Source organism: Melozone crissalis, unplaced genomic scaffold, assembly GCF_028551555.1.
Source record: "Melozone crissalis strain CALT ecotype California unplaced genomic scaffold, PUWL_Pcris_2 ptg000063l_1, whole genome shotgun sequence".
Classification (NCBI taxonomy): Eukaryota; Metazoa; Chordata; class Aves; order Passeriformes; family Passerellidae; genus Melozone; species Melozone crissalis.
In genome coordinates this window covers 7,818,690-7,842,862 of record NW_026535841.1, presented here as the reverse complement: position 1 = coordinate 7,842,862, position 24,173 = coordinate 7,818,690, and the positions used below count along the sequence as shown (strand labels likewise).

Here is a 24,173-nt window from a genome sequence, read left to right as displayed (position 1 = left end):
CTAATGTGTCACAGTGGTGCCTAATCACTCACAAATCTCTCCTCCTTCCTGATGGCATCACCCACAAACAGGGGCTCAGAACTGCTGTACCCAGCTTTCATCTTAAACACACAGGCTGGGGCAGGTGGAGGAAAGACTGACACTGCCTGGAGGGAGAGCAGAAGGGCTGTGAGTTCATGCCACATTTGGCTTCATGGCACCAGCAAGGACATCAGCACTTTCTCCAGGCCATCTGCCACATGAGCCAAGGCTGTTCCCTGGGCAGCAGCAGCACAGGCCTTCAGCACGAGCAGGGCAGCTCTGGCTCCTTCTGGACTGACCCACATATCCATGAGCCTGATTCCCCAGACCCTGCTGAGATGATTCCTTACCTTCAGCTCTCTGTCTTGCTGCTTGAACTCCTCATCTTCATCAGAGTCACACTCAGGAAACTGATACACTTTAATGCCAAATTTGTCGATCTCTTCCCGGATCTATGTCCATGCAAGACAAAAGGATATAAAACTGAGCAACACAGAAATGCTGGGTTTATTCTATTTGTGCTACCATGGTTTGCTATAGCCTACAGATGGCAAAAGAATTTGATGTTTCTTCGACAGTCAGCCTCTCTGCTGAGGGCAGAGCATGGCTGCAGTTGTATGTGCAGATACTGTGTATATGTGTGTGTATATACACACACAAACATGCTGTACAGACACATAAATACATATATGTCCATCTGCCCTCCCTCCTCAGCTCATCCCTGCCACTATTTCAGGTATAACCCTGGACAGAAGGAGCATCTCACCCTCTCCTTCAGCTTCCGGATCTCGGAGGGGATCAGGCAGTCGGCTTTGGCAATCAGGGGCACAATGTTCACCTTCTCATGCAGAGCCTTCATGAACTCAACATCCACAGGCCTCAGCCTGCAGCAGGGATGAGGGACACTGTTAGCAAGGACACACTGGGCAGCTCCCCCTCCAGCCTCTGTCACCCACCCAGCACAAAGGGAAAAGGACAGCACTGTCACAGGAGCCTGCAGCAGCACTGGGACAGCCCTCAGCTGGGGCTGTACCTCCAGGAAAGCTCTCTGAGCTGCTGAGTGTCTCATACAGACACTGGCTGAGTATTTGCTCCCTTGCAGGCCAAATACTGCCCAGGTCACAGCCTGGGGTCTCTCTCCAGCTGTCCTGTACCACAGACAGCCAACACAGCCCCTTCAGCTGCTCCAGGCTAGGCTGACACATGAGCCAGCAAGGGGCAGGGACTGAAGGCAGCTTAAAACTCCCTTTCCTACACATCAGTCCAGCTTAGCTAGATAGGAACATACAAGTCTGCATGGCATTATTTCTCCTGATTTTCAAATCAGGCTGTAAGGCCTGAGGGAGATCTGCTCTGTCTGTTCACAGGCTGTCTGTCCAGCCAGTGAGGGGAAGGGAGTGCTGTGATGCTTAGCAGAGGGAGAACATCCAGACAGCTCCTCTCCTGTGCAAACAGCCTTGGCAGTGTACAAGCTGCTACAGGGCAATCCTGGGGCACAAGGGTCTTCCCTTATGAGTCACCCTGAGACACTGAGTAACCCCCCAGGCCTGGAGTGTGGGCTCTCACCCGTGCCCAAAGGGAGAGATGAAGTAGAGGCAGCAATGCACTCGGTTGTCCTGGATGTTCTTCCGGTTCAGGCCACTCTCATCACGGAAATACTGCTCAAACTGCTGGTCAATGTAGTCAGTGATGGGCTTCCAGCTGGGAAGAGCAATTCAATCAAAACAAAATCATCAGTAGTGTCTCCTGTCTCCTAATGACTGTGAGGTCAAGGACTAAAAGGAAAGCAGCAGTGCCCTGCTCACCACTCAGTGTTGTTAACAGCATCTCCAAAGCCTGGTGTGTCCACTATGGTCAGCTTCAGCTTGACACCCTTCTCCTCAATGTCCACTGTGTGCTTGATGATCTCCACTGTCTGGTTGATCCTCTCTTTGAACAGGAGCATTTGAGTTAAAGCCAGACAGTAATGCTGGGGGTCCCCACTACACCCATGACAAGCCAGCTCCTTTTCACCACTGAACACAGGGAGTAACACAGGTTTCAAAAACCCCAGTTCATGTTCTATGGAGCCTCAGGAGGGTGGTACTGCAGGGGCCAGCAGCAGGCAGACAGACTCCAAGAAGATCCACAAACCTCTGAAGTGCCTGTAGCTCAGCTGTTCTGAACATTTTGTCCAGTCACTGGGGAAGAGGAATCCCTAGCATACTCCAGCATCCAAGAACAAAAGACAAATCTCAATATCTCATCCCAAACATCTCATCCCCAATAGCTCATCCCAAACAGCTGCTCTGCAGCTTCATCTTCCCTTCAAAGGGAAGGGCCCTACAGCCAAACTGTTTTTGCTCAATTCTAGAGCCTTAGCAGACACAAAAGAGAGCAGAGCCAAACAAGAGGACTGGGATCCAGCCAAGCTTGTAGTTGCTGCTGGAGCAAGGAACCAGTGCTAGTCCTTAGGACAGTCCCATTCACCCTGCTTTGCCCCCAGCTTACCCTCTGCATTGAGGAGCTTTCTGTCTTTGTAGAGGTCTGTCAGGAACAGGCTATTCACCAGCGTGGATTTGCCCAGGCCCGACTCTCCTAATTGACAGAGCACAAAAGGGAGGAGGAATAAGCAAGCAACATGACCCACTAATTGACTTACAAATGAAACTTTGAACAGGGCTTTGAATCCTGAGCCAGAGGAAGCAAGAGAGACAAGCTGTCAGGAGCTATTTATTTGCGCTACACTTTTCCAGTAGTGGAAAGACTTTTGCTGCAAGATGTCTCAATCCTTGTAAAAATGTGATCTCCCAGCTCCCCATTCTTCTCTTTCTCCTTCCTTTCCCTTGTTCCCTGTTCAGCACTGCCTTCACCACCCAGAGCAGTCACTGCTGGAGGAAAAGCTTGCTCGAGTGGTTTATGAGGGGTCAGGAGGGGCCAGTTCCTGCTCCTCCACAGGCTGGGGAGCAAAGCAAGGCCTGGGACAAGGACCAGAACAGAGTGAGGGGAGGATCAGGTGCTATGGGAGCACACAAGGGAAGTGAGGAGAGCTGGTTCCCTCCACATCCCCACCATGTGGCCCAGCCAACCCATCCATGGGCAGTCTCACCTGCAACCATCAGGGTGAAGTCGAATCCCTTCTTCACGGATTTGCGGTGCACCTGGTTGGGCAGGGTGGCAAAGCCCACGTACTGCTTCTCATGGTCCTGTGGGGCACAGGTGGATGGCAGCAGGTCAGAGTGTGCCACCCCTTCTGCTTGAGCCTCACACAGTGAAGGGAGTGGGACTCAAAAAGCCCCTGGGGCAGAGCCAAGGGCTGGAGGAGAGGCGGGTCCCTGTCCTGGCAGCAGTGCAGGGCAAGGCACACACCTCCTCTGGGCTTAGGGACGTGGCCCTTCCCACAGGTGGGCACAAAGGGACATGTCCCAGCCACAGCCCTGCTTGGCTGCTCTCCCAGCAGCTTCCCAGCACAGGGAGCACAAGGGAAAAAGCACATCCCACTATTCCCAGTAGAGAGCACATCCCACCATTCCCAGCAGAGAGCACATCCAGGCTGCTGACAGACAGCCTTCCTAACTCTGCTTCAGCTGCACAGTCACAGGCTCCCTTCACAGCAGGGTCACCAAATGCCACCTCTCCCCAGGTCATTTCCACATCCCTCCCTCCAGAGGCACGTGTGCCACATGATGGAGAGCTCTATAATTAGCACCCCGGGGCTTGCACAGTCCTAAGCCGTGTCTAGGGGAAGGTACAGTGGCTCAGCTTCTGCTTGACCTGAGAGGGGATTATTTCTTGCTGTGTCACAGCCACTCCTGGCTGAATAAGAGGAAATCCTGAGTAATCTCTTGTGTTATTTCTGAAGAGACCAAAGTTCAAGGAACATGGAAAGTGGAAGGATGTGGAAATATTGATAATAGAACTAGGATGATTTTGGTGAGGGTATTACTTTTAGTATTACTTTTAGTATTTAGTGTTACCTACCACCCAACCACCCCCAAGACAGAGCCCCTTGTCATTGCTCCCTCACAGCACAAATCCACAGGCACCTCACAAACATAGCATACTCTGTACAAGCACACTAAGCCATTCACAAATGCCTGAGCTAGATAGACTCTGCATTTCACTGAATATAATGATATCACTGGGATTCACACCACAGACACATCCACGGAGCCAGGAGTTCCTCAAAACTGGCCCTAGCTCCTATTCCATGGATGCCTTCAAGCACATGACTGCCCTCACCCATTCTCCAGGCACAGCAGGGAGCACCTCTGTTCCTAAGTTTAACTATCTCCATTCCTGAGCCACACACTCAAAGAAATACAAAATATGATCCATATTTTGTGCCAAGCTTAGGGCAATGCTGACTTGCCCCTATTTCCACACTGCAGGTGGGCAATGTCACTCCTAGGCAGCTCTCTACAGCTGCATGTACCCCTGCGTGAGAATCCCTGGGCATCCTCAGTCTGACAGACTGCAAAGTTCCACTGGGGACACTGAGAAGGGAAGACAGAGTCTCCTCCTCCCAGTTTATGGCTGCTCTGGAGCTGCCCACTGAGATGGAACAGATGTGGCTGACGGCCATGGTGGCCCAAGGACTCTGTCCTTTAGCACTGTCACTGCCTTCTGGCAATTGAGGCTTGGTTTGGATCTGAAACTTGGTCATTTTAGCCCTGAGTGATTGTGGGTTCTGGTCTCCCTCACCTCCCATAGCTGAAGCAATGTTGTTTCATCACCCCACAGTCCAGAAAGGCAGGAAAGGACAGAGAGAAAACTAAACTAGAGCTGTAATGGCTGATCTAAGAGGCAGTGACATCCCCAGCAGTGCAGCGGGACCCCAGGTGATGAGTGATGGCAGCTCTGATGAGCTGCATGCAGCAGAGCAATGCCTGCCTGGGGGACACCACAAACTGCCACCCAGAGGGCTCAGCAAAGGGCAATGAGGTGTGCAAAGCAGAGTGAGAAACGTGATAATGGCAAGGTCACAAAAACAAGGAAGAAGATTCTGCTTCCAGCCTCTGTCTGAGCACCAGAGCTGTCTCCCAGCTGCTTCACTCCCTGGTCAAACACATCCATGAGCACAGCCAAAGTGGACATGTAACAGCCAGCTCCTCACAGTGAAAGGTCCACCTCCTCCAGTAAAAGAGTTTCCCAGCAAGCACCACAAACATACAACATACTTCCCTTTTGTGCTTCTCCTGCTCTGATCTTTACCAGACTTTGGAAAGACAATGATCACCTGCTCTCTCCAGTGATTTGACATGTGAAATAGTACTGGTAATGTGTTGATGAAACCATGGCTGAGGCTTGGAGTGTGTTTCTCTTGTTTTGCTTGGTTTTAAACCTAGATGACTAAGGGCTGACAATGGAGACACTGGGGAGCTGCACCCTAGTGCAACTCCACTTCTGCCAGGTGTAACTGGCTGAACCTGATCTCTCATTTCTGTTCAGCCCATGGATTTGCTGTACCCCTGGTTGCCTCCCCATAGCTCTGTGGAATCATGATATTCAAAATGAGCAAATCCCAGCTGGTGCAGGGACCCTGCCCTTTACCCATGACTCATGTAGTCATTTCCCCCACTGAAGGGAAGGTCAGTGCTGAGTGCAATACCAACAGAAGAGCTTCCCTCACTATGGGAGGCAGCCAGACCTGTGAGGGGAAAAACCCTGTCCCCAGCCATGTCTCCCTCTGACCAGCCGTGGACACACTGCAGGGCCCTGTCAAGGGTGAAGGCAAGAGACCCAAAGTGAGTTGTGAGGAGGGATCCCCTTCTTGTAACAGCCCTCCCTCAGGAACAGCAGCGTGGTCTCTGCACCAGCCTTGTGGTTCTGCAGTGTGTCCATGGCTGATCAGATGGATGTACCTCCACCTCTGCCAGCATGGCAGCATCAATATGGCACTTAAAGGAGCCCAAGTAGCCTCCTGAGCCTGGTGTCTGCCTTGCTCAAAGCTCTACACCACTCACCACCTCCAGGTACTACCTGCAGAGCAAGCCTGCATGGGGTGGAGAGGCTGGGAGGGCTACTAACAGAGACAGGGGGCTTTCTGGGTTATGAAAAGCTAAAATCCATTGATTAGATGAGAGGCTTGGACAGAGGGAGTTCCTAAATGCATCACAGCCTTGTGCTCTTGACCCTCACAGGGGAGGTCCCATCAAGCTGACAAGAGCCAGGACAGCTGGTTCCTGCACTGCGCTTCCCTTGCCAGCTCCAGCTGTCAGGAAAGGGCCTCGGCCAGCCAAGCCAGCAGCACTCTGGCACAAGGAGCCCCTCTCCCACTGCCTGCTCCATGCTGCTGCCTTTGTTCCCGCTGGCATCCCACAGCCACGTGCTGGGGAACGTGCCCCACACACCACCATGAAGGCCACAAAGAGCTGTGGCCAATCTTTGGGACCCTGTCACAAACCAAAGCACCCCAGGCCAAGAAAAACACACCCATACTCTCCCTTGGCACCCGCTTGCTGGTTCACCAGACATTACAGCAATGTCACATCCTCACATCCTCTAACACCCAGCTGAGGTGGCCAGGGCTCCCCGGGCAGCCAGTGCCCTCCCTGGGAGTTCAAGCCAAGCAACAAAGCCCTGGGTGGGCTCAAGCCCTGTTCATGTTGGGGGCATAGAAACACTCAGGATGTGTTGCACAGAGGAGAAGCTATCCTGGTACTGAGGTGTTCACAGGGCTGTCTGCACCTCCCAGGCAGAGTACAGCCTCCATCACTGCTGTCCTTCCCTCACCTCTCTGCTGGATGTGCTGTTTAAACCAACCCAGATCTCACGTGACTTCATTCAGCCTGGGGATAAAAGGGGCCTTGCTGGGTATATTCAAAAGGGCTAAAATTAAACAATATGGGACCACAGCAAATTTGAATAATAATCCGTGTCAAGGTCTGGAGCAAGCCCCAAAAATGACGGAGCTGTGCTAGGACCCTGGTGCCTCTGCCTCTTTAGGGGGAAGGGGCCCTCTCGGTGTCACAGCCCACAAGCCATCCAGCTCCCTCCGAGCCAACCCTTCCTGCAGCCTGTCCCCTCCGGCCAGGCACGGCCGCCACATCCGCGTCTGCACGGACCAGCACAGCCCAGCCCTGCAGGACAGGCAGAACATTTGCTTCCTTTCATTGCAGAAAGCTGCATAAATTCGTAACATAAACAGCCCCCGAGGCATCTGCCACGGACATCTGCTCCTCGGGGCTGGGGCTGAGCACAGAAGAATCGGCAAAACCATTCGGCCACCAGCATTTGCTGAAGAGAAGGAAAGCGGCCACCAAAGCACAGCATTAACACTGTTAATTAACACAAATCGGAGTGCGTGTGGGCACACATAGCGCTGCTGCCCTGAGCCCCCCCCCCATGCACGCACACGCCATTCAGGCAGGGAATCACTGCATGGATAACCGCACAAAAGCGCCGCGCATCTCCCCCGTGCCCTCGGTGCTGCTCCCCTCCTTTCCGTGCCCCTCGTCCCCCCCCTTACCGGCGGCTTCCCGCTCCTCTGCTCCGCAGAGGTCTCATCTTGGGCTGCGCGCGTCTTCTCGGGCACCATCCTCCCCCCTCCTGTCCCCGCTGCTCCCCGGATCGCGCAGTGCTATAAATACATCCCTGTACCTTCAGCTTGCCCGGGTGGCTTCGCTGTGCCTGCGTGCGGGGAGACAGCAGCCGCTCCACTAACCGCTCCTGAATAATGATCGAATCCATAACCGCGGCTGGCAGGACGGACGGACAGCCACGGCGGGCCAAGGGAAAAAACCCCAATCCATGTGTTCCTTCCCGGCCTTCGCTAAATCCATGCGGCAGCCCCCCCGCCTACGCGTGCACACACACGCAGGGCTGGCTCGGCTCGCCTCGGTGCCGAGGCGAGGAGGAGAGCCGAGGAGAGGCGAGGAAAGGCGAGGAGGCTCCCAGGCAGCTGCCCGGGATTTCCTGCCTCCGCCTGTGCCGCGGGAGGAGCCTGCCAGCGAGGACAGGACAAAGGCCACCGCGGCCGCAGGCCAGAGGCGACGTCTCTGCCCCGCCAGTGTCCCGCGGAGAGGCTGCGCACGTACCGGATGCTGTCCCTGCCATCACTGACTCCCCGTGACAGATGGGCCTATTCAGCTGCAGGATTTCTTACATACCCTGCCTGATGCAGCCCAGACAAAGGTTTGCTGGAGGAAACCTGCTCTCAGCAAAATTGCTGCTTCTGGTTGTGTGGGTGAGGATCTCAAGGGTCCACAAAGCCCCCAAAAAGCAGGGTTCAAACACAACCCCCAGACTGCAGTCTTGGTTGACGTGGCTCTGTCCCCACGTGGCGCAGGCTCATCTCTGAATCCAACTGGAATAGCAGCAGATGCATTCTGGATCTTACACAACCATTCAAGCTCTGAAGACGTTTCAGAATAAGGAAGTATCTGTGTGTTCATTAAGCAGATGAACCCAACCCAATAACAACCCAGCACACCAAAAAGTTATTCAAATCTCACATCTGGGTTCTGAACCTTTCTATAAAATATGCCTTCCAGCTTTTCTGTACAACGATAGAAACTGAACAGGAATTTATATTAAACAGACAAAAGTTCCTAATTTCATATAATCACACCATTCTGGGAAGCAGGGGGTTAATACCACAATCTGCATAATGAAGTGACAATACCATAGCATGTATAATGAAGTGACAGAGATGACAGCACTGGTGGTGCTGGAGGAACCTGTCCCTTGCCTCACGGGTTCCTGAGCAGCTTTCTGCTCACCAGTGGGAAGGACACAGGCTGCAGCCATACTCCTGCCTTGCTCTCAGCCAGAGCTCCTGCTGCTTCTCTGGGACCTGCAGGACTCCAGCAGTGACACCACTAAGTGCCAGAGCAGCAAGGCCTGCCCTGGTCACCTTGGGCCACAACCCAGGGCCTCCACCACGTACCCCAAGTCTGGCTGACACCAGGGTCTGTTATAAGGTACTGAGTCACTATAAGGTCCAGGGGCCTGAAGTCTGGGAGCAGCTGTGAGTGTGCAAATGAAAGAAGAGGGGAATCCCCCCAGTGTTTTATCTACACTGCCATCCTACAAGCTGATGGAGGGTGATGTCAGAAGTCAAAGGTACAATGTCCTAGAGGCTGATAAAAACAAATGGAGGAGAACTGGGAAACACTCCCACAGCAGGAAAACCCCTGCCATACAACAGCTGTCATACCACATACATGAAACCCTTCTCCAAACCACCCTACTCTGCCATCAGCATCCTTAATTACACCCACTGAGTTTTGTTCCCAGTTGTTTCTGTGGGTGGCAGTCAAGCAGAAGGCCTGGACTGAGATCCAGGTGTGGCAGGAATTGCCACTGCTCAGAACACGTCCCTGTTTGGCAGCGCTGCCCTCCCTCTGCTGCATTGCTCCATTCCCCAGGGAGCTGACAGCCCTGCATTGGTCTCCCTGCTCAGTGGTAGGTCAGGCCATGCTCACTGACACCTCTTCTTCCTCTAGATTCACCTAATCCACGTTTTCCAGGACTGGGGCACTCTCCCACCAGGGTCTGGAATGGGCACATGACTGAGGAGAAGTGATGGCACCATGCTGCCTGCACTGGGCAGCTAGAGCAATGGCTTGTGGCACACCCAAGGTGCATCCAAACCTTCTTAAGATAACAGGAGGTTTCACCAGTCCTTCCACACCATAAACCACAATAGCTGCAAGCAAACCCTCTCCAACTCCCATGAATTCTCATAGCTTGGAAAACTCTTGTCTGAGTACCACAGGCCACATGGCCACCAACCACAAGCATCTTCCAAAGGCACATGGAGACATGCTGTGTCCTCAGCAGCCCACTGCACCAAATCAGAACATTCTTTTGGACTGGGATCACAGATGAAGTCGACAACGATTTGGTTGCAACAAAACCACAGTGTTGTTCATGGCCCCAGGAGCTGTGCTGACAGTGCAGGGAGGAACAAGGAACAACTGTCTCCTGAGTGCCTTGAGCTCTCACCATCACACATGCTCTCAGGACTGGCAGCCAGGGAGGAATTCCAGTCAGAAGGCCATGCCTGGCAACTCAGAGAACAGCTCAGGAAAAGAAACAGTAGAGTAGGTCTTGGCTACAGAGACCACCTTAAGACTGAGTGTCCAATGCTGTGGCTTCCAAAATGCTGAAGGACATTCAGCTGCTCTCAGCCTCTCCTGTCCCTCCTAGAGACAGGAGAGATGCTCATCTGGCGTCCTCAGAGTCACCAAACCATAAATGACAGACTCCTTTGTGTCCCTCAGATGTGCTGCGTGACACACCCAGAGCTGTTGGCTCAGGCTGATCTGTGTCCAAACTTCCCAAAGAGAGCCAAGCCAATCTTGTTTTGCCCCTGTCCTTTCTGATCACAATCCTTTTTCCACACAGCCCCTAGAAATGCCCAGTGTAATTCCTGGCCTGCTCCTCCAACAAGAAATCTGATATATACCACCCTTAAAAGAAGAAACACAGAGCACATCTCATGAAGCATGCAGCTGAGCTCAGCAGGGAAAAACTTGGCATTTCCAAGACCTAGAGCAAATCCAAAGTGTTTTCTTCCACTGGCACCTCTGAGCTCCTCTCCAGGCAGCAGCTCAGGAGTCAAACTGGCTGCAGGGTCCAGGTTTCTGAGTGTCAGAGCAGACAATCCCAACCTGCCAAACAGTCAGCAAAGGCAACACAGACTTGGGGTGCACCAAGTCCTTCCCACCTCACAGACCAGCTCTTTGTGAAACTGTGACAGCAGAGATGTCCTCCCTCCACCTGCAGGGGAGCTGTTTCCTGGCAGAGGTGCTGGGGCTTAGGGACATGGGAGGAAAACTCTTCAGTCTGATCCAGACAGATGCTCTAGAGCAGGCAACAGGGTCCCACCAGGGATGCACCCAGCCAGCCTGGCCTGCATGGAAGAGTGGTGAAACTGCTTATCCATGGCTTGGCAGGGTCACACAGTCACGTAATAACAGCATTTATGTTTCTTCCTCTGAAACATCTAAGCTATTTTCAGTATTCCCCACAGAAGGGAAATTTTCTTTCTGGCTGTTTTCTAGGACGAAGGGAAGGGCAGTTCCAGAGAAGTTGTTTGCTCAAGCTGAACAGGAGCAGCAGCAGGCAGCAAACCCACTCCCAGCTTGGACCAGGGCAATGGAGGATGAGGAACAGCCAATATCCTCCATGCAGGTGCATAGCTGGGAGCCTCCAGGGCTCAGTTACCACCTCCTTCTCCTGCTGCCTCCTGTCCTACTATAATGAGCATCAGTGCTGACTTCAGACAGATGAATCTCACAGGTATTGCAAGGTCTGAACTCTACTGCTCCATCACCAGCAGAGCTGCACACTCACCCTGAGGCTCCTGCTGACCTGATCCAAGGGAAAAAGCCTTGCTGATCTAAACTCTGATGAATAATTTAACTTCAAACTTGCAAGCAAGGCTCCATCTAAGTGGCTTCTGGGAGCATCAGAGCCCTGACTCTTTAGCCAGGTTTCATGCTGTGATGATCAGGAAAAAGCAAGATACCAGATAAGAAATGCAGAAATCCCAAAGCACAGGATTAATCCTCTGCAATGTTCAGTGCCACAAGCATAATCTGCACAGCAGCCAGATCTCATGTTTTCTTTTACCTATCCCACAGGTCAAACTTTTAATTTCCGCTCAAGGATCACTGCTGCTTTGGCACATAATCCCTCCAGAAATGTATCAAATTCTATTTCAAAGGTATTTATGCTCCCTGCTTCCTCTTGAAGTGCCTCGTGCTTCCCAAGCAGCACTGTGTGACTCATGCCATGCCTCCACTTCCAGCTCTTAAAAAGGAGCCACGACCGTAATTTGCCTCCTGCTTATTTAAACTCGTGACTTGCTCTGGAGCGAGTTCACAGAGCTTCTCACACCCAGCTCCTCATTTGGGATAATCTGCACGATAGGACAAACTGGGCAGACGCGGAGCTGGCTGGATGTCAGCCCCTCGGTGCTGCCCGGGTCTCTCCCCGCAGCCCCTCGGTCTGTGCCCGGGTCTCCCCCCGCAGCCCCTCGGTCTGTGCCCGGGTCTCTCCCCGCAGCCCCTCGGTCGGTGCCCGCTCCTGTCGCGGCAGGAGCCGCGCTGCGGTCCCGGAGCGCTCCGCGCGAGGGAGGAGCCGCGCACGCCAGGGCCGGGTCCGAGCGGGGACAGCCCCGGCGGCTGCCCTGGCCAGGGCCACACGTACAGGGCAAACCTGCCACCCTCGCTGCTTCCTCCCATTTCGAACATACTCCTTAGCGCAGGGCAGAGGGTTCCAAATTTAGCCTGTTAAGACAGAAGGAGAAGCCGGGTGGTGCAAGAAGGTCTGTGGCAGTCTCGGCACTTCTGCTGCTCATCTCTCCTCCGATTCACTCTCCAGCTCTGCAGCACAGATCTGACTTAGATGCCCGGCCTCTCATCTCAAAGCTGCAGCTGGGAAAACCAGGGAGAGGCAGAGCAGAGCCCTGCCAGCCTGGGAAGCCAGGAACAAGTGTTTGGGAGACAAACAGGTACACATTGCTCTGGGGCACAGAAGCTGGCTGAGCTGAGAGTGGTTTGGTCAAGAGGATGGAAAAAAATGGTGATTTATCCTCTGCAATGGAAAGGCACTGCTTCTTCCAGCTCTCAGGTTCTCCATCCAAATGACAAGAACATCAGTTTTGGAAGTTCTTGGTGCATGTTAACATTCATGAATAGGAAAAGGTTGGGACAGGATCCTACAGAAGGTGCAGTTTAAGTTACAGGTAGTGGTCCCAATCCTGCGATCCTTACTCACCGAGTAGTCCCTTTGCAATAGAGACGACTGCTCACGTGAGTAAGGGATGCAGGATCAGGCCTGTCTACCAAAGAGGCTGAATCCTGAACCAGAGAGGACCATTGTGACACACCTACACCTGGTCCAGCAGGAGCTAATCCAAGGGCATCACAGGGGAAGACAGTCCAGGCTGGGGCACCACACCTGCAAACAGCACACTGAGCACAGACCATGGACAGCAAGGTAGTGGACAACAAAGATGCTCCACTCAAGCAGAAATTCTCCTGATTCATTCCCAGTTCACCCATCTCATGGATACTCCCACGTCTGCTAGGAGATCTTTCTCAACCCTGCTGTCCTCCCAGCAGGCTCTCAAAAACCTTATTAGGGGGATGAAAGCCAACTGTCTTGGGAGAATTCCCAACCTCTATCTTCCACCTACAATTAACATAACTTTAGCAGTAGCTGATGCCCACAAGACAGGAGAATAAGCCCACTCAGCTCGCCAAATAATTTTTAATTCCATTAATTAAGGGGAGAAAGTCAGCTCTCTATAGCAACTTTCGGTTCTGGGAGGCACCCAAGGAGACAAAAGCTGCCCTCAGACTGTGTGAGCAATAACCCTGAAAAGCTGTGCAGAACAAGGCGGCAGAGGCACCTTCTCCTTCCTAGGGGGTCTCCTGCAGGTCCCTGATGAAGGACTCAGAGACCCAGGCTCCAGCCACACACCCTCCCTCCCTGCTGTCTGCACACTCAGTAATGTGAAGCAGAGTCCTTGTGCACCTAGAGACAGCAGAGGCACACAGGGACCTTCACCTTCCTTCCCACCCTCACTCCTGGGCTTGCAGCCCCAGCCCAATTGATGGAGATGAGCCTGCTGAGAGGGAGCCATGCGCTCACCCTCCTCCCTTTGCACAGCTCTGCCTTGCTCCACCTCCATCTCCACACAACACAGCTGTACCTGGCTATGAAGTGCTGTCCCTCAGAGCCCAGCACGGCCCAGTGTTCCTGGAGAAAGCAGCTGTGTGCCTTGCAGTCTGCCCCAGCTCTCTGGGATGTGTGCTGGGCCATCTGCTATCCCACAGGGGTCCCCCAGGAGCTGTTTCCCAGCCCCACCATAAAAACAGTCTGCAAACGTCACTGCCCACATCAGCCTGCCCAGGGCTGGGCCCTGTGTCAGGACTAGCATCTGTCTTTGCAGATGGATAATTAGATTCCCTTTCCATTTCCTTTCCCCTCCTGATGGTTTCTCTGGCTGGCAGTTCCCCCACAGCCCTGCACAATCCAGCAGCATTAGTCAGAAGGAAATTTTGCTCCCTTTCTCCCCAGGATGTTGTTCTTGGTTCAATACGAACAGCAGAATGAACTGCATGATGATTTGAGTGCTTCACTGCAGTAGCATTTGTCCTTTTCAGCCTGGCAAACACAGCCTTCCCTCCCATAGCTGCACCCTGCCCCTTTTCCCCAGGTGACACAGAAATCACAGTGTGAATTCAATGAGTGTGATGCTGTTGGCAATTGGAAGCAATTAGCTAATCAGCAGGAATATGCAATCAGCTGGACTGGGGTTGCAGCACACTCCATTTATGAGCAGTGGTACCAAACACTCCTTTTGGGCAGGGCCTAAAGAAGCGTACCTGGTTCTCAGCCATGGTGTGAGATGCTCTCAGAAAAAGATCATAACACCCTCCTGCAGGAAACCTGAGGAAGAGATGGAGCAATGTTGAAATTGGGGCAATTTAACACAGAGCTGTATCTCAGAGCTCCCAGAGGAGAGGATTGTGTGCCCAGATGAAGTGTCCAAAGAGATCCTCACTGAGCATACAAGATTGTCTGTCCTCCCCTGCCACTAAGAAGTGGCTTTCTGGGAAGCAGTACTGATACCTCAAGCCCTGATGGTTGCACAAGCATCCCCAGGGCCTGCAGAGATGCACAGACACATGAGTTCCACCTGACAGAGAGAACTTATCCTGCTGGGATCCACAACTTTCCCAGTTTCCCCCTCACAGGAGATGTACAGACTGAAGCTTTCAGAGACAATCTGTCAATTCTGTCTTCTTGTACCCTGTGACACCCTGTGTTCTCTCTCCATGGGCATTGGCCTGAATCCATGCAGAGCATGGAGCTTACAGCCCTCCAGTGCAAACCATCAAGACTTCCAGCAGCTCCACATCACTGCCTGGGCTTGGTAGCTTCTGTTCTGCACGTGGCTGTAAAAACCAAACTGCTGCCTGCTCCATGCAAGGAGCTTTGGAAAGCCTTTCAGAAGATTGCAGGAGCTTGCAGCTGCCTCCCTCCCCTGTGATCCAAGCCAGCCCACTGCTGGCTGCCCCCCAAGAGCTGCATGCAGCGTTACCCAGCTGTGCCAGGCTCGCAGGCCACGAGGCTGAGGCACTGCAGCCATGGCACAGTGGGTAATTATCAGTGCCTCTTGCACCATTTACAGCCTGGCTGGGCTTGCCAGGGCCTGGCACACGCCGGTGCCCACACCGGATCACGGCAGCAGTGAGGGACGGTGTTCCCAATGGGCATCACAGCCCTGGCTGCCCAAGGAGGTCCCAGCACAGCTGTGGCACCACCCAGGCAGATCCAGAGTCTGGCAGTTTGCTGCATGAATGAAGAAGAAAAGGTAAGGGCAGCAAGGCAGCTGGGGACCAGGATTTGCCTGTGGTTTTGCAGCCATCCAGCATTGACATTGGCTCCTTGTACCCTGCCATTGCAGACACTGAGGCTGTGCCTGGGGGGCAGCTGTCAGAATAATGAAAAACAGAGTCAAGAAATGCTTTCCAACACCTTTCTCTCCCCTTCTCAATCACCTACTTGCTCCAGCAAACACCAAGCCTGGTTACACCTTTGCTGCACAACTCACTGCTTCCCTGTGCCCTGCAGTGTGACTGGAGAGTCACATTTTATGTGATGATGGGAGAAAACTTCAAGTCACTGAACATCTAAATCAAACTGTGCTGTCAAAAGGAATTTAAATAAGTTTTTTCCAAGATTAAGAGTAATAGGCAGTAACTGCTGAATGCTGCTTCTCCTTATCAGGGAGATGTTGGCCAGTAGGGCAAAAATAAGACTAGTTAGTCTGAGTTTGTAGTGAAACAGAGCAAAGAATTTTAGATGAAGAATTATTTGGCTTAGAATCTCAAGCAGGGATTGTGTCAGATACTAAAGGGCTCCCCATGCCCTTCCATAATACAGGTGTGAATTGCAAGGTCTGGAGCCCACAGGCAGGATGGACCACACAGATCATTTACCAAGACTGGTGGACACTGACAGGTCCTAGTGGCTCTACAGTACCCAGATGAACACCCTGCCTGAGGCTGCTGCAGGACACAGCACAGTTTGCCAGGCTGGGGGGTCATCTCAGCAATCTTGGTGCTCTTGTGACAGGGGGGCAGTAACAGGCACCCCAGCAGAGCCAGGAGCCCAGCACAGCAGCCTTGTGTGCTTCAGTCCAGCCCCAGAGTTCATTAGCAGTTTTGCAGCAGTGAGAGATTCCTGCTAACCACTGAGATGGAGCCATCTGTTTCCATTTATGTGCTGGCTCACAGGAGCAGCTCCACAGCAAAGGACTCCAGAGAGGGTTTGCTCTCCTGGGCACACAGGGAGTGAACAGCCAGCCAGTTGGGACAGAGGCTGAATTCACCCTCCTCAGTGACCCAATACCTTCCTTCTGCAAAATGAACACCTGCGAGGCACTGCAGCCCTCCCCCTTTGATTTTGTGACCAAGCTCCATCATTAATCCACCCACAGGCCACTTCCCTGAAGGCACAGAGGACTTGCTCCCAAGTGCTCCCACACCAAATTATTGCTCTGCATGGCACCACAGCAGAGGAGGGGTTGATAAAGCTGTTCCCACATCTCTTGGCCTGCCCTCTTAAAGCCAGAAATGCCACTGAGAAGCCAGGATCCCTAAATTAACAGCTACCAGGCCCTGGTTTTTTCTATATCAGGGTCCTGCAGAAATCATGTTATGCCAAGAAATCTTTATCCAGACACCTTTTCCATGCCTTCATTTTTATATATATACTGCTTGGGCAAACCATGTACCCAACCCCACAAAAGAGCAAAATGTGCTAGTGGTGCCTGTGCAGCACCAAAGCATGGAGTGGGGATGAAAATGGCAGCAGGAACCATGGGAGAGTCTAGGCAGCTTCCAAAAAAGGCAGAAGGAACAAAGGGATGAAAACTGGGGACACCCTGTATGGAGAGGGCTACAGAAGTATTAGTCCTGTCTGGCAGCTGAACTTTGGGAGGACTTTGCCACCTTGCTTTACCAGTCACACCTGCTTGGGAGGGAAGACAGTCTTCTTGCTCAACAGGAGGTTTCATACTATAAATCAGATTGCTTAATTCTTGACAGTTTGTGTTCAGAAACTCCCCTTTTCCTGTGCTTGCTACTTCCTCTCTGAGCACACATTTTTTCAGAGCCAGAAGAGACATTATGCTCCTCTCAGCCTGCCCATGGGCCCTGCAATTCCCTTCAGAGATTCCTTCCATTTGGAAGATCTGGTACCTGTGGTGGACTCACAAAAACAGCAGAGAGCAGCAGAACATATCTTAAATTCTCCTTTCCTTCACAATAAAATCTTTCTAGTCTTGACTGGAGAGAGCAGAACTGAGTGTTCCTGGAGAACATTGCTTTTAGGTGAGAAAGGATGGAATATCAGGACATAGCATGAACAAAACACAGCAACACCCTGGGATATTGCAGTAGCAGCAACTTCCTGGACAAAACTGCCACAAAACCAAAATCCTGAAACATCCTACACAGCTTCATAGAGGGATCCTTCCCAACATGATCTTGTCTCACTGCCCCAGTCCCATCACCAACTTCTCTGCCCCGTTGTGGTTTTATCTCAGCTCCAGCCATGCCCCTCTGCAGAGGGCAGTTCTGGATCACCTGGCAGCCACCACTGTGCTCAGTCCCACAACAATGGCACTGATGCTGCAGACAGAGGGGGGAGAGCAGCCAAACCTCAGGTCCATTCCCAATAGCTGGAAAAGAGCATTCTCTAAAGTGTATCCTCCTGTAACTCATGTGTCTGGTCTAACAGCCCGAGCACAGGAGCTTCCCTTGCTTCTCCAATCTGCCTTAGCTTTGCTGTCACATATTGTCAATCTGTGCCACTCAGCCCTGCTCTGCTGAAATCTTCCCAGGAGACATTTCTCCTCACAGCTCCAGATAGAGTGACATTGCCATCCTGGTCCATTACAGCCCTGTCCCAGTCACCCTGAGGCTGCTCTTGGGGATTTGATACATGGCAGGGAGCACAGACAGCTCCAGGCCACAGAGCACAGGGCTGCTGAAGCTGAGAGCCCAGGGGAGCCCTGCCCCTGTCCCAGCCCACCGGGCTAAGCTGTGCTCAGGCAAGCAGGATCTGCTGCCAAGACCTCCCCCACTGAAGGAAGAGCCAATGACCCTGCCCTGCATCAGGGGAGGCCCTGAGCAGCACAGCAGGGCTGGGCACAGAGCCCTGAGTTACCATCCCAGCTCCAGAGCTGACAAACCTCCCAGCAGAGCAGTGCCTGGTACAAAACCTCTTCTGTTCCTGGCACACGAGCCTGCTCCAGGCTGCTGCCAGGACACATCTTTATTGTGCCCTCCTGACTTCAGCAGCAGGCAAGGCTTGGGGATAATGGTCCCTTTCTGAGATGCTGCTGGGGCTCACACACAGAGGCTGCAGATGCAGGGGGCTGCCAAGGTCCTGAGCCCTGCAGGCAGCACTGGCACTGTGTCACCACTGACAGCAGCACAAACCTCTCCTGGGGCTCCTTGACCCAAACTCCTCCTCAAAGACATGGCAGAGCTCCTCTGTAACCCAGCCAGCACCAGTCACCTTTGGTGTCATGGGCACAGCTGTGGGATGCTGAGCAGAGAAGAAAAAAGGGGCATTTTTAACACAAAATCCTGTTTGTCTATGCACTTTGGGACTGTTTCATCACATACAGGCATGGAGACAATGCTGGGGCAGGAAGGAGGAATGTCTGCAAACTCTTGTCCCCACTGTGACATGGTCACAACAGGATTCATTTTCAGTCCCTGCTCCCAGTGCAACAGGGAAGAGGGGCACGAAGGCTGGAGAAAGTATCTTGCTAGATCCCGTGAATGGTTAAACTCTCCCTGTTTAGCAGTGGTGGGAGGGGAATTTTTCTCCAAGCAAGAGTCTTGATGCCACCTGGGACAAGGCCAAGAGAAAAGCAAATTCTTCCAGTCAATTTATTTCCTTCCAATACTGCCTACCCAGCTACAGGGAGTTTCTGCAACCACACAGCCACAGAGACATGAGAAAAGACTGCTTTTATTTTCCCAGCCATAGCCTACTACAGCCCAGCTTCTGTTCAGCTTGAGCTGGAGCCAGAAGACAACTGAGCTCAAGGGGAAGTGGCTGGACACCCCCACACAGCTTGTGAGACAGCACTTGGAAGCTGTCCTTACTGAAAAACATGGACATTTATGAAGTCCAGAGCTGCACCTGGCAGGCCAGCATCCAGGATAGAGCTGGGTTTGGGGGACTCCAGCAGAGTCCAAGGACTCCAGGCTCCAGCTGTGCAACAGAAAATCTTGGCCACCTCAAAATAGCAGACACCAAGTCAGTAGAAAGGGCCTTTTTCCATGTCAGGAAGAATTATCTGGTAGTTTCTGCAAGTAGCATCTATGCTCTCATGTGCTCCTCATCACTATCTGGACCAGCAGCTGACACCCCAGCTGGCTCCCACCCCATGCTCCAGATCCTCAAATCTCCCAGATTTCTCACTGACATCTTGGGTCCTAAAAAGCAAAACCTCCAGGAGGGCTCTCATCTCTTTTTCTGCTGATCCACAGGGTCCTCAAATTCAAAGAACCCAGCAGGGGCTCTTCCATCCATGCACCTTCAGCACCTTTCCCCACAGCACATGGCTACACTTAGTGAGTTTTCCAGCTGGGCCCAGCTCAGCACCCTGCAGGACAGGGCTGGACTCACCAGGAACTAACTGCTCTGATATGTGACATGTCCAGCTGTGTTTTTCAGATTCTGCTTCTCCTTCCTACTTCCCCCACTCTAGCATGGAGAAAGATGAGAACAGAAAGATAAAAATCCCCACAGCCATCACAGTTACCACCCCCTCACACAGCTGTACAGCACTGGGCTGGAGTCACAGGGTTCTCCTGGAGCCTCAGCCCCTTGCCTGCATCTTTCAAACCATAAGCTCTGGCTGGGCCTCCAAACACTGCTCCACCTCAGAGCTGGAGACAGATGAGGTCACCTCCAGTCTGAAATCACTTCCGTTCTCAAACTGCTCCCAGGACTGTGCCACAGATTTAAAAGAGTGGGATGGGTGGGGAGGGAAACCCAAACCAATGGAGCATGTTCCCCATTAAGAGCTCAACACTTAATTTATCTCTGCCTCCCAGTCGACTGCCATCCGAACCCTCCACCCTCCCTCCTTCCCCTGCAAGAACAAATCTGGCAGAAGCTGCTTTGAATTAACAGCAGGGCATGGCACAAGCTGCACAGGACTACACTCAACCCCCAAATCCCCAAATCCAAACCCAAGCAGAGCAGTGGGGAAGAGCCACAGCTTGGTGTTGTCAGATGAGCCCAGCCACACTGCTCTGCCTTGTGCCAGCTCCAACTGCAGCAGCCCAACTCCATCTCCCCACACACAGGGCTGGAAATGGTTTGTACTGGCAATGCAGCACTGAGCACCAGCCCCACAACCCTGTGGGTTCTCCAGCACAGCCCCATTCTCCACTGTACAAGTGGCCACACTGGCCAAGGTGGGAGCAGGATTCTCCCACCTGGATCAGACAGCACAAATGCCTGAGGAAGCAGACTGAGAAAGGAAAATGAAAATTAAGGTCACCAGCATGGGGGAGTCGTAAGGAAAAGAGCCCTGCAGTGGTGACACTTGGCCAGGAGAAAGCAGACTGACAGTTCAGTGGCATTCTTTTGAAAACACATTGACCACAGATGAATCAGTGTGTCACTGCTGGAAGCTCTAACCTGACTGCAGCACCCAGCAGTGCCTCAGGCAGTAGCAGCCACCACACATCACTGTCATGCACACAGTTATGGGTTTTTGCTCTCACCCCACACTTTGCTCACCACAGGAAGGCAGCCAGATTTTGTGGGTCTCTTCCAGAACTCCCAGTCTCACTGCAATGGCAGCCATTGGATGGGGCCATTTTGTCATCAAATACAGCTGCTGTGATCCATACCCTGTTTGGAATCCAATGCAGCTCACACACGCACATGGCCTTGGCCTCACTGGTGACGCAACCCCACAGGGTGGGAAGAGCTATTGAAATGCAGTGGGTAGAGGAACAAGGGGCAGAGCATGCTCGAGTGCAGCTATCCATCACATGCTGCAGCATTTTAGACTTCCTTCAAGCAGATGGGAGATGGGTTGTGTGTGCTGCCAATCCTGTGATGGTTTCTCTGGATCACACAACAACCTTGGGGCTGAACAGCAGGAGAAGTACAGCATGACTGCATCTCCCAGAGAGCACTTGCTTCCTCAGCCTCTTTCCACAGGCAAACAACCAGCCAAAAGTGCAATCAAAGTGAGACCTTTTTTCCTTGTGGGCTTCAGACCTCCTAGAAGCAGTGGACATCTGAGAAGGAAATCTCTCTCAACCCCTGGGCTGTTCAGGTAGGTCCTCTTCAGCAGAGACTAGGAATAAATACACTGCAGGACAAAGAGGTCTCAGCAGAGGAAGCAGCAGGCTGTTCCCACCTGGCTGCATTCCCACCAGCTTCTTTCTGCCAGTTCTGGCTTCCCACCTGTAACTCAGTAAGATGTGCCAGCAGAAGCCATCAACACAGGGAAGTGACTGTCCAACAGACAGGCTACCTTGGTGGGGAGGTGAGGAACCACAGAGCTTCCACACAGCAGTGCCTGTGAGTTCCCAGTGGGAGAGCTCTAACAGCAATGAGTGGAGCAGGGAGTGCTTCACACCCTGAGAAACACCAACCATGACATGGAAGGAACAGGTCTGAAGTTGAACATTTGGGTTAAGGGGAATCCTGAGGTTCAAGTGCCTCTGGGAATCTTTGTTTTAGTTGTGGTGTGATTGACTCACAGGGGAGCAGAGCCACTCCTTCATCAAAGTATGCTGTGTCTCCCTAAAAATCATAGCCTCCAGACAGAAATGCCTCTAGACAGAGCTGTTATATCCTGGGTTTAGTTCCATCACCTCTGAGCATAGAGAATTTCACTACAAACACCCACACTTGCCCTGCTGTCTGCTGAGCCCTTAAGGATCCAGTGCTGGTGAGCACTAAAGAAGAGTCATGCTCTTCACCCTGCACCCAGACACCCTGGAGAGCTCCAAACCATGTTCCTGTCGCCTGCAAAGATACCAACACTGCAAAAGATAAGAAAAGATCTGCAAGAGCAAAGCTTATGTGAGTTTTCCCTGCTGTGAGGAGTCTGGGTAAAGCAGAGACAAGCACATGGGAGAACAAGGCCTCAGGGCAGTGCAGTGCCTGGCTCCTCAGCTCTGGATTTGTCATCCAGGCAGTAGAGTGCAGCCAGCTCCACACTCCCAGGGAGCACATCCCTGTCAGGGTGCAGAGCTGGAGCACAGGGGCCATCCCAGCCACACAGGGCCCATGCTCAGCACACAAAACAAGTGCCAGGCACACAGAGCAGTCAGGAAGCAGCACAGCCACTGAGACAAACAGTGACTGTCCACGAGCCAGTTCCTACCAGGGAGACACAGGAGGGGTTTAAGGAGAAGTCTGAAGGAAAATAAAGAGGACAACTTTCAAAAGAAGGTGGGATGAGCTTAAGAGATTAATCTGCAATGGAACATCTCTGCTGAACAGATCCCTAAAATAGAAGCAGCATTGTAAAAGTTTCAGTTCCAATACAGAAACCAAAATGTTAAATGGGTCTGTCAGTCCTGAGCACAGCCACGACCCTTTCACAGAGCTACAACTCTCACTGATTTTTTTGAGGCAAAGATGAAAGGGCCATTCAGAGCAGCCTGGAACATACCTCTTGCAGTATTTTCCTTCAGCAAGCCCTTTCCTGGACCTAATCCATGGACCACAGCACTTGAAAGGCAGCTGTAAGCCTGGCACCAGGTGTGTAAATGCCGAGGCAGCAGCAGCCTCCTCATGGGAGATGGTGAGAGCTCTTGCTACACAGCAGCTTAGATCAGAGAGGGATGGAGGGGGAACAGCAGTGGCAAGGCTGCTCACCAGAGCCAAATTTATAAAAATCCAGGAGGTATCTAGCTCCTCAGTTTCAAAGGAGTTAGGCACTTTCATCTGTGTTAAAAGAAGGCTGTCCCTTGGTTCCTATTATTGCAAATTGCCTAAAAGATTTGCCTTTTAAACAACTGCATTGTACAATGGCCTTTGTGGGAATGCTCATGTTTCAGCCCATTGCCTTTCATCTCCACACCACCGACCCAAACCAGAGGAATGTGTCAGCTCCTTGGTTAATCCAGAACGTGCCAACAATTTCAGAGGCACTGCAAGCAGGATCACTTCATTTGTGGCAGGAACAGCTCACATTCCTGGACTGGCACAGTGGGAAACTGCAAGGCTGTGGCTCAGGAGAGACTCCACAGACACCATTGCTATACACTCACTGCCTTCTTGCCACAAGGCCCCATTGAGCTTCATACTGGAACAAGAAGATCAGAGCTTCTGTGATCTTACCAAAAAAGGCACTGGGTTTACAACCTAACTGCAATTTTGGCAAATCTCACCACTGATAATTCAGTATAAAATACTGCAGCCAGACCAGGCAACCCAATTTGACCAGGACAGATGTGGAATATGAGTACTGTCCTGACAAGGTCTCAGGGATGGTATTTTCTGCTGAATTCAAGACTGCCATTTTGCCCCTCTCCTCACAAAAAATTACAGCCTTAGGAACAAACCTTATCACCCAGCTGGACTGCAGAAGACAGACATTAAAGTCACACATCTTGCAGAGGATTATTAAAAGACAGACATTCAAAGTGCATTCTCTACACCACCTAAAATCCTTTTGACCTTAAGATAACAATTTATTCCCTTAAAAACTGAGAGAGAAAGCAATCACAAAAGGTTAGTGTCCCATGCTGAATAACTACTGTCCTTGCATCAGGACCACAGCCCAACCACTGAACAAACAGAGTTCTCCATAACATCTGTTCTTTGCTGATAATATCCCTGTGACACTGGTCTTTGCTGCTATTTCAGTCTTGATTTCCACTGTATCCAGTCAGAGTCATCAATGTACTCTCTACTTGCCCTGTAGAAAAACCATTATCAGCAGCTCAATAATAGAGTCCTGATTGTAAGGAACACATAATGGTGGAATCCTCCCTCCTGAGAATTTTTCTGTAGAATTGCTGATTTCATGAATCTCTTTCTGGGCTCATCTGAAAATAACAAAAATGGTGAAGTACATGAGATGTAAGATGGGAGATGCTAACATAGAAGACGTTGGAATAGCAGAGTTCATGAAGATG

At 52.0% G+C, this 24,173-nt stretch overlaps 1 protein-coding gene across 5 annotated transcripts in view; it reads right to left on the bottom strand.

Moving 5' to 3' along the window:
- SEPTIN5 (septin 5) overlaps positions 1-24,173 on the bottom strand; it is a 42,105-nt gene that overhangs the window by 7,453 nt on the left and 10,479 nt on the right. Inside the window, exons 1-7 of one of the 5 annotated variants that reach the window (XM_054288980.1) lie at positions 14,349-14,415; positions 3,110-3,206; positions 2,512-2,598; positions 1,827-1,950; positions 1,588-1,722; positions 788-905; positions 372-473 (exon numbers count right to left, since the gene is read on the bottom strand). In XM_054288980.1, coding sequence (XP_054144955.1) covers positions 372-473; positions 788-905; positions 1,588-1,722; positions 1,827-1,950; positions 2,512-2,598; positions 3,110-3,206; positions 14,349-14,363 — 678 coding nt within the window. In that variant the 5' untranslated portion in view covers positions 14,364-14,415. Of the gene's footprint in view, positions 1-371; positions 474-787; positions 906-1,587; positions 1,723-1,826; positions 1,951-2,511; positions 2,599-3,109; positions 3,207-7,471; positions 7,576-7,602; positions 7,909-8,111; positions 8,137-14,348; positions 14,416-24,173 lie in introns of those variants that run through there. The other 4 variants (XM_054288981.1, XM_054288977.1, XM_054288978.1 and 1 more) reach the window with 4 other exon arrangements.